This window comes from Acanthaster planci, linkage group LG15 (assembly GCF_054643075.1).
Source record: "Acanthaster planci isolate LZ-2023a linkage group LG15, COTS_SCS, whole genome shotgun sequence".
NCBI classification, from domain to species: Eukaryota; Metazoa; Echinodermata; class Asteroidea; order Valvatida; family Acanthasteridae; genus Acanthaster; species Acanthaster planci.
The window spans coordinates 10,490,237-10,501,027 of NC_141791.1; the positions used below are offsets into that span (position 1 = coordinate 10,490,237).

At 41.2% G+C, this 10,791-nt stretch overlaps 1 protein-coding gene across 1 annotated transcript; it reads left to right on the top strand.

Moving 5' to 3' along the window:
• The first annotated feature begins 3,758 nt into the window (after nt 1-3,758).
• LOC110983313 (small ribosomal subunit protein uS15m-like) lies at nt 3,759-10,682 on the top strand. Its single transcript, XM_022242485.2, has 7 exons — nt 3,759-4,123; nt 5,371-5,427; nt 6,262-6,337; nt 6,508-6,556; nt 6,947-7,040; nt 8,091-8,149; nt 9,078-10,682. Exons 1-7 carry the CDS (start codon nt 3,916-3,918, stop codon nt 9,414-9,416), a joined length of 882 nt encoding a protein of 293 aa, XP_022098177.2. The 5' UTR covers nt 3,759-3,915; the 3' UTR covers nt 9,417-10,682.
• The last annotated feature ends 109 nt before the right edge of the window (nt 10,683-10,791 follow it).

The window sequence follows — 10,791 nt, forward strand, 5'->3', positions numbered from 1 at the left end:
AACACGTTTCTGTTCTCGCCCTTGCTTTGCTCAGTTTCCAGTAAATCCAATGCACGTTGTTTTACTTGAATTTATTTCCTAAATCATTGTAACGTTTCTTTTGTAGTTTCTCGTCGCTGTTTGTTGTTGTTTTTTCTGTTTTCGATTTAAAGGAACTGTGGAATACTTACAGTTTGTTGAAAAGAGCTGTGAAATATATTTTATATTGTCTTCATTTCCCTACCATGTAATACTTTGAACCATTTTCCATCTTGCGGGATACTCTCATAAACGTGTGAATCTGCAAACATGTACATGACCACCTGAACTTGAACTGACCACCGTACGAAACTTTCTCGACTCTAAACTGACTTAACTTAGGCTTCTTGATAATATGACGGGCCTTCCAGACTATGTAGCAAGAAACAAAGTTTAAAGATGACGTAAGCTCGGGTATATCTTTTTCTGTCTAGACCGACGTCACGGGGTCTTTGAAGGTAACATTTTTAAAACGGGGGGGGGGGGTTGAGGTGATGTGACCAATGTTCCTGACCAAAAACAAATATTAATTTCTCTCTTTCTGTGTATTTTCTCTCTCCTCCCTCTTAGTTCTCTCCCTGTCTGTCTGATGGCATACACTGTTTATTTCTCCTTTGATCCCGCATCTATTTAGTTTCTTTGCATATCTTTTTTCCCCTCGTACTTTCCAATTTGTATTCATTCCTTGCAGTTCCGTAAAACGCAGTTTACAGTGGGGAGGGCCCAAGGGTAAAAGGTTACGATTGTAAAACCCCATTGGTTGGAGGAAATTTCCAAATTCAACCTTCATTGCAAAACCATATCTTTTCAAACTACTTGGTGTTTTTGGGCTCTCCTGCTGTAGGTAATTAGTCAGAATCATTGTCCTGTGACGGTTAAAAATTGTTATTGCTTTTCAATGTTGGATCAGTATCATTCACGGTTCAACTGAGTTGCAGCAACTCGCAGAGAAACAGCTCACGTATTTCGAGCAAGTCTGTTTACCAGGAGTTCGACAAATTCTCCCCGCTGGGAGTAGTTGTATCCCGCTTCCAAATACAACCATCTGTGGATGAAAATGAACTGACCACTGTACGAAACTTTCTCTTACTCCAATCTGAACTGTCTGAACCTCAGGCTTCCGGATCTTATGACAGGCCTTCCACGAGTTGCAGGGAATAAAATGAAAGAAATTAAAGTCAACAATTTACGCTTCTCCAGACACAGATTTTTTCTATTACGACCTATGCCATGGGATCTATGAAGGAGTGTGGTAACTTGATTGATGTTCTTGACCAAAACCAATATTAATTACGCATTCTCTCTGCTTTCTCTTTATTCCGTTTTATTTCTCTCCTTGTCTGTCTACGTTTCATTAAAGGGGTTACAAATAAGTGATTGGGATTTCGATTTGACTCATTCGTTGCCATTAGTAACCAATGTGCAATCTTATTCACCGAAAATCTGTCTTTTACCGTAAACCTTAATATTGAGTATTCATTTTCATTTGCTGCAATTCAAATTCACAAAATTAGAAATATTAGAAATATACTGGGTTACAGAAATCATGACACTACATGTACTTTGATAATGAATGTAATATTACTCATGAAGGATTATAGTGTGTTTGTTAGCAAACTTTACACCAATTAAAGTCTATGATGTCTTTGTATCTTCCCATTCAGCCATATCAAGAAGGCCATGTGCGAACTTTTATGTGATTGTGGTGAAAACGTAGCACGAGAAGGTTACCTCACCGTTTGTGCAGGATATGTACAATAGTCGGTGTGATTCCAAAGACAACATGAATGGTCTATTTTAGTCACGAATATCCAAACATTTAGCCATTCAACTAAACACTTCAAAGAATATAACTTCTGTTAGCACACAAACAATTTCACTTCATTTCACACAAACAATAACACATCTCGCAAAATTGCCTGCACTTTTTACGAAACTAGATTGAGTTCAAGTTAAGGTGAATGCAGGATTGCAGAGGTGCATTTGATTCCGCGCAAAAAATAAATGCCAACACACTGAACCAGTGCAATATTGGGAAATTGAATGCTGACTTTATACGACCGAATACACCCTCCTTGAAAAAGAATTTGTAGACCTATTTATTAAATATAAACGGGGATTTGAATGTTCGTTCCATTTCGCTCAAAAACGAATGCTGCCATTACTAATTTATTGACACTTTTTCCGAAATTGGCCGGGAAAACCTGTATTATTTCTTTTTCCACACTTTGGCTCTCGGCGAACCTGATATCTCTGTTTGTTGCATTGCGCAATATGCTTTGGAGCCCAGCACTCAAGCAGTATCACTGGACGACAGTGGGATACTTTGAAACACCCAGTTGCAGCAAACATTCAGGCTCTTTTTATCGGTTCTGAGCATGCACACAATGTTCTAAGCACGCGCAGTAGCATGAAAAAGCCTGAGGACCGGTAAGTCTGCTGCCACCGGAATCTCAAAGTCTACCAATTCACGTTGCTAAAATTATAGACCCTATTCGTAGCTGCTGTCGTGAAAGAGTTGCAGCAGTTTTAATGATTTTGGAGGGGTACTGTTGTCATTATTGTTTAGGTCAAGGCTCCCGTTCACATGAATATTTTTTATAACGGCGTGAACTACCGTGTGATCTTGTTAACCGAATCCACAAGTTCCAGCTGCGGGGAATTTGGCCTCATCAGCTGGTCCCGCAAGAAACTTTCTTGCCTCCAACGCAGAATCTTGCATGCACCCCGATCAAACAGACAACCATCTAAACACAGCCTCAGTCATTGAACACGAAATATCTGACCCCAAACAGTCTTGTAAAAAAAAATCCAAATCAAATCCAAATCTAAACCTCTCCGACTCGCGAGGGGGCGACACGTGCCTCTGCAGTTCGCTCGAAGCCTACTGCCGAAAAACCTTCGTCTCAGCCCACTCGATTTCCCCCTCACCTGTTCGAAAAATGGCCTTTTAAGATCTCTTCCCAAAATCACGTCCCCAAAAGCCTTCAAAACCCTTCCAGCCTTCGTGGTTGACAGCACCGACACCGACTCAGCAAAGTGGGAAGACCGTCTCAAACCAATGACGACTGATTGCCTCTGCGCGGGCTTCTTCATTTGCAAAGGCCCCCCAAACCGGAAACCAACGCGGCAGTGGACAGAATTGCTCACGTCCAGAACGCTATTGGCGTACTCGACTCCTAACCCCTTAAATTCTCTTCCTCCTCCGGCCAGAGTCCAGGGAAGCAGCTCGCTTCGCTTCTGCGAGACTTTACCCGACAGCATTTGGCGCCTCATGGGTGCAGTTCACTAACTAAGTCGGTACAGTAGCTTCTGCAGCCCAATAACATTTGGTGATCCAGTGGGTCATTTGCAAAAAGAGGGTGCCTAAATTGAAGTGATTGTTTTCTAAAAATCAAACATTTTGGACTTAAGGCTTCTATAACCTGGGTTATATTGCCCACATTAACCTTCAACCGACTTGTGGACTTGTTTTGCGTATCATAAGGATGGCAACATTCGCCGGACCTGTGCTTGGAGTTTGACATTTTACACTGTTTTTTTTGGGGGGGGGGTAAAAATTTGCGCGAAAAGCCAATTGTCTTTATAAGGTTAAAATCTGGAGTTTCCAATGATAAAAAATTCTTGAGCATCATCTACCAGGCAGCGCTGTTTCTGCGTTGTTTGCAATGGCAATCCTGATGAAGTTGAAAGTGCAGAACTACAGAGGGCGCTCGTCAAACTGCGTCAGAGCGGCATACGCGCATGATGCATGCATGTGTATGGCACACAGCGCTGCAGTCCGAGCCTAGCCGTCCAAGTTCTTGGACTGGTCGAAGTCAAACTGTGTGTCCTCAACCTGAATTTTTATATGCACGTTGGTCTGGATTGCGTTACTTCTGATTCTGTGTATCAGAGATGTTCAGACAAATAGAGAAATTTGCCTTTGCCACCGATATTTGTCGACAAATGTGTCGAAGTATTGTGACCAGAACGGTGGTAAATCTTGCCGGTGCACCAGCTACACGTATAACGTTAGTTAATGATCGCTGGGTAGGCCCAAGGGATCTGCCTGGATTGTTGATTGATAACCATCTTTTACATGCTCACTTTCGTCAAACAAATGGTAGGTAGTCATTTGGTAATATTCTAAAATGTCGAGGCTGCCTTGGTGCTGGGTATCAGGTCCGTAACTGGTCACAATCATGACCAGGATCATCATGATCACGAGGATAGCAGTCATCATGGTCATGACAGTTAAAAATACTTGGCTTGTTTTGTTAGCCAAGGCCCAGCACCAACCAGACATGCCTTTGATGAATGCTTGCCTCCATTCTGCAGTGGGAAATATTAATAGGGCCTAACCCCAATAAGCAATAGAATACACCACGATCTCCTAAATCTTCGACAGTAACTATCCAGTTATGAATGTGACCAGATAATACATTTTAGTCACAAGACCAGCTACAAGACCAGTCACAAGTCTGGGGATTGTATTTGGGACCCTATTCCCATAAAAGAAGGGACTGACCTACATTTTATTTTGGACTCACTGAGGTAGATGATTCTTGGCCATAGAGCTCTATGCTCGGTAATTGTACACGTAGGGTTGATGTGAAACGAGGGCAGGGTTTTGAGGGAAATTATATGTATGCCTCGGGCATGTCAGGGCTGCAGGGAAGCTGTGAGTGGTGAGTGTAACCTAGGACACATGGTGGAGTCAAATTTGCATGGCTGGTTTGTCAGTAAGAAAGTCACATTGTCTCACAATTTACAATTTGAAATAGCTAAAAACTAAAGAGAGCATTGCCTTTGGTTTTGGTGGGCTGACCAGCTAAGTAGCAAGATTGAAATGACAAAAAACTGGAGGGTCCCCAAGTACATGTATAAAACAACTCCCACAAGACTAGTCACAAGTGAGAAGGTGAACAGTCGTCAAGGAATGGTTCTCTTCCTTTTCATCATGTTCATGTGAATGGCTTGTGATTTGAATTCAGACTGGAGGTTGGTAATGATCTTGCAGATGGTCTTGTGAAATCGGGTAACATTCTGAAAGAGGGGTGGACTGCGTCACTGGTATGGTGTACATGTATGTTCACTTGATTTTCTTTTTGGGTAAGATACATGTACAGTATATATGGACTTTCAGGTGACATTTTAAAGGGCCATGTCTTAACACATTCATTTGTTACAGGAAATTATGATTCCAAATGACTGCTGTTCCAGACATACATGTACATTGACATAAATTTATGGACCTTGTGTTATTTTTAGTGGTGTTCTACTGTATATTTTAATTTTTCAGTTTTCCGTTACATTTTTTAAAGACATCAAGCAATTAATGATTCAGCATTTTGTCTATTTTCTCCCCAGTGCTGAGGCATTTTGCCTCCAAAGCAACATCAAAGTTTTCCCGTAAAATTAAAAAAGGTAAGCAAGTGTTGGAAGATACTTCTAATAGAAAGAAATATATGAATACATGTAAGAGCAGTTTGTAAGGCACTGAGGATCGTCAGTCAAATTATTGATTGATTTAGAAATGAGACAACTTATAATGATTTTGCACCAGACTTTTTACACTGGAGGAGACATTGACTTTACGACAAAGAGGTGTTTTATTTGTCTAGGGGTTTCATCAAACATGAATGTTTAACCCCATGACGACGGGAATTCTTTCCGAAAGCCGACTCCAAGAATTCAAGCCGCGCTTGGCCACGAAGGCCACCTGCCCTGCCAGACCGCAAATTCTCGGTTTGTGGCCCTGCGTGCTCTGCACGCTTTGAATTACACGGTGAAAAGGCTGATTGTTCGGTGGCATTGGGCTCTACTCATGCTTCCAAAGTGGGGACTATTGTGAAGCTGGTGATTATGATGCAAATTCGGTCTTTTCATTTCTGGGCTACACACAAAGGCCAATCACCATATATATACAAGAGCCAGGGTCTGCCTTCTTTCACCGTGTTTGCTTGAGCATGGGCCGAGAATAATAGCTGAAAAGCGGGCTTAGGATCTCAATATTTACGGCGGCTCTAGCCGCATCCCGGCGCGAAGGGGTTAAATGATTGCTTTATGAAACATTCATTCACTGATAGCTGGATTTTGAGGCTTCAACTCGTGGAATGGGACAAGCCAATAGTGACAGTTTTCCTACGACTTGTTCCTTGTATTTGTATAATAATCCCTGTTATGTACTCATATAAATATACCTTGGTACTGTTCTATTGGTTGAATAACTCCAAAATGTTTTTTTCTCTTTAATTGCAGAAACGTATGACAGGTACATGGGTCTTGACCCATCTCAATTGCAGCATGGCTTTGATGAGGTCCCTGAGCTTCAGGAGTGAGTCATTTTTGTATTTGATGTACATGTTGGTCTCTCAAGTGACGTCACTTCCCATAGATTTTACTTCACTTTTTGTGATGCCCATCTGCTGTGCCGTCTTTCGGACATATTTGGATCAACGTTTTGTAAACTTGGTTTTGTGTTTTTCTTGCTTCCACAAAATTCAGTGCCGATGAAAATGTCCGTAGAATCTTCAGTCTGGAATTTGCTCCAGGGGTAAGTGATGTGAAATGGTTGAATTGCTAGGGGTCTGTGTTGCCAACCAATATTTTCATCATGGAAATCAGTCCTCAGTACTGCTGGTAATGTTTCCTTGGTAGAATTGAAGCTCCCAAAAAACTCCCAGCTGGAAGATTTCTTGTGGTTTGAAGATTACTATTAAGTAACATTACTTCCTGTGAGGGTCACTTGTTTAAAGACTGAATGCAAAAAAGTCAAGTTTTTTAGTTCAAGAACCTCAATGTACATAAACTTCCAAGGATGGAAACATTATAATGGTTCTGCTTGTGAACTGTTAACACTGGTTAAGTGCTGGACCATGTCATTAACATGACTACTGAGGACTTCATTTAAGTCCTGGTAATGTGTTTTTCTTACTTGCTTCAGAGTGAAATTAAGAAATTACAAGAAGTAAAGATCTTGGAAGAGGTCGGAGCCGACCTAGCAGGAATTGACTTCACCAACTTCCTGGTAACTCAGAGTAAGTGTCTGGGAAATTGTGGGAGTTGTCTGAGACTTGTCACCTCCTAGAGACTTGGGGAAGGGGTGCCAGCCATTTGGGAACTTACAACATGTACATGTATCTTGTCTTAGTGGCTTGGGGAAGGAATTCAATATTGCTTTTGAAGGCCTTAATTCTATCAATGACAGAAGTGTAGCGGACCATAACACTCACCTCTCAATGTTCAGTAAGCCAATTTGGTCCCCTTGAGATCTTACTATTTTAACCTGATAACAATCTAGTATAGGCCTACAAAATCATAGAACCCACAGATGCAATGTCCTAGAGCTTATTGATAATGATTGAAAGTTCTTTGGCATGAAAAGTTAATTTTGTCATCTTGGGCTGAGCTGTAATTTTTATGCTCCCATTTTTGTGCTAGTTGTTATCTACACTTCCATTTTGATTTCAAAATTGCAGTTTGCAGACTGGGTGTCCATCATTATCAATAGAGCTGGTGTGTGTTTGCCTCTCCTGAAATCAAAACCAGCAAATCATGGTAGTGTGAGTGCCCAGTTGAATTACTGAATGGGCTTATTCCAAACTGATAATGGGCAAACCTGTTGGGCTATGTGCATTTTGTCAAGATGTGAAAATTGAGACAAAGGTATGGACAAAAGATAGAGTGGATCTGTACTTGTATGAATAGATAGAATACACCAGTTGATTGGTCAATTTCACCTGGTCATCAGGTGGCCTTGCCGTCATAATCAATTGCATCATGAATACATGTACACTAATCTATGTGTCTGCGATGTAATATATGGGTAATTCCAGAAACTAGGGGTCCAAAAGTGTGACATTTTGGTGTCCCTGTTACATCTGACCTTTGTTATTTGACATGGAAATATCACTAGAATTGATTTCAAGCTCTTACTATTTGTTTGGCAGGTAATTTGCATTAATTCATCCCTCTTGGAAATTAGAAAATGTGTTCTGAACTTACAAATCATACATCAGATGTGACAGGGACACGAAAAATGGACCCCTGATTTCTGGAATTACACATATCTTTGTTTCAATTTCCAGTTGCCAAGTGGACAGTGAGTATTCGAAAACTAGCCCAGCACATGGAGAGATTTCCACGGGTAAGAATAACATTTTTAACACTGTACCACTGCTTTCTTTACATGTATATTGACTGAATAGCTAACTATTTAAACGCTGAAGTACATGTAATTTTGCACCATCTCTGGAGGTCCAAAATTTCTGTGGTTTTAGAACCATAACTGTTATAGGCCATTTTGTTTAGACCCACTGTTAGGTAATAGTTTACACCGGGGATATTATAGTACAAATTTGCTTCATCTTTAATTCTCAAATTATTCATTTATAGCTCGATACTGCTTGAAACCTTCGGCAGATCTCAGTGCGCCATGTTCCACCGTGGCTGCATCGAGTGTAGTGGCAATCATCTTTTGAGGCCCAAAAACTTGATTTGCAGAGACCTCATTTGTTTGTGCATGACGGGCCGTGCCTATGCAGTTAGTGTAGAGATAAGTGCATTATACCAAATTCTTGCAACATTGGATCATTGTTGGGAACTTAGAGTGTACCAGTACTGATCTGCAAAGAAATATGGAAGGGCTGCGTAGCACCGTGATCAGAACATCGACGAGAATATAATATCAAATCAGTGCTCTGAAATATGTGATTGCCAAGCTTTCGGTAACTGAGTACCTTCTTCAGGGCAGGCAGATCTGGCCAAATTCCTCCTGAATAGTTTCTGAAATAGATGGACCTTTGTTAGTTGTAGTGTGAGAATGATTTCTCTTTTTCCTTTTCTCTTCTTTCAGTAGTTATGGTGTGAATGATTAGCACTCAAGAGTGGATTCATTGTATTTTAGATGGCAGCATTCTTTGAAATGAGAACGAATTGGCTCTGACAGTAATTTCCTGGGGAATGTCGTTTGTATTTGGAAAGTTCCTTCATAATTCCAGAAGTGATGTTATCATTGGGTATTGCTGCGTGGGAACCATGGAATGAAATGTGATTTGTTTGAATGTTTGCCACAGGATAAGAGCAATAAGCAAAAGTTGCTGATATTGATCGCCCGCCGCCGCAAATTCATCAAGATCCTCCGCAGAAGGAACTTTGACCTGGCCAACCGCCTCTTGGACAAGCTGGGTCTGGAGTACACCCCGCCACCACGCTACATCAGACGGGTGACCAGGCGGTCCCTGGAGAAGAAGACGATGGTTGAGCAGGCCTTCCAGGAGCGACAAGCTGCGCTGCGAGAATTTAAAGACAGAGTGAAAGAGGAACAGCTGCAGGAGATTGCCGCGCTGAAGAAGGAACTCGGGATGGATCTGACGGAGGCAGAGATGGGCAGACTAAGGCAGGATGGCACATGAGGCAATGGGCCCTTGTCATACAGGCATTCTAGTTCAGTGAAATCAGTGACCCTTATGGCCGAGTGACATCGGTAGATGACGTCAATTTGATACAAAGTGGCAAAGTCGCTCTCTGTATTCTTCGGAGTTGAAGTGTAGCCTTGTCATTAGCATTTGGGGATTCATGACAGCAAGGTCAGGTGTCCCAACCCGGCTGCTAGCTATGTGCTGTGTTGACATTCATCCAAGAGACTAATCACTGTGTCTAAAACAGGTACGGCAAAGAGCATCATCCCTTGCACCTCTCTACTGTATCAGTCACATAACTTTTCCAAGGATCACTTGATTTCAGGGTTTTGCCCCTCCCAGAATGCCATTCAGAAGCTGGAAAGTAATGCAGTTTAAGTGCGGTTCTTACTTGGTGCGCAAGCAAACTCATACGCAAAACTGTGATGTCAGATCAAACTTTTGTGCTGCATATTTGCAAAAGTTAGAACATATTTCTCAACTGAAGTGAATTCCGAATTAAACATTTCGTGATGTGAAATTTGCCTCAATTTTGCATTTCCCTAAAGTGTGAACTGACCTTTATACTGCTTGAAGTTTTCTCCTTTCTGTCAATGAGGTGTACATGTGTATGTATGTCAGCATACAGGTGTGCACATGTACTTCTATTCAACAAGTAACTTGCAGTCCTTACAAGGCAGTTAACACTAACGCCTTGGACAAACCAACCGTCCTACATATGCCTAGTTGCAAATCTATGCCCATTCAGCCAAAAATATGAAACGCCAGGGAAAATATTATTAGGTTTGTTTACAAATTCTTCAATTCATTGGTGGGACTGGACATCACAGGCCTGGGGGGGTGGGCAAAAATTGTGCTATTTTTTCGTGTAACTTTTTATGACCTTTCTGAGGCACGAGGCTCTGTAAATGGGCTTTTTGACATGCTTTTGGGAGGAAATTATAAAATGAATCTAAAAATAATATCCTATCATTTTCACAAAAGCATTTGCCCTGTGGATCCGCTCTTGCTAGTGATTGATATTTTTGAGTGTTGACATTTCTGAATACGTACATTCATTTGTTTGAATAAAGAAGCATTAATTACAGATGAGTGTACGTGTATGCAAAGTCTTAATGATTCAGCCTGCTTGATAGTTTTGTAGGAATTCGGTAAATATTAACTTTTTTTGTAAGATTTTCATCACCAATGGCAACTTTTGTTATTGGAATGGCAGAAATAAAGTTGAAGGGACCATATGTACTCACATGTTGAAACAAACTTGGTCCACATTTCCTGAAGAAATTCTCTCCTTTGGAAGGCCTCCTCACAAAACAGTCAAACACTCCACTCATTCCTTGAATATTTTTGATATACGAGTCTCACTTCC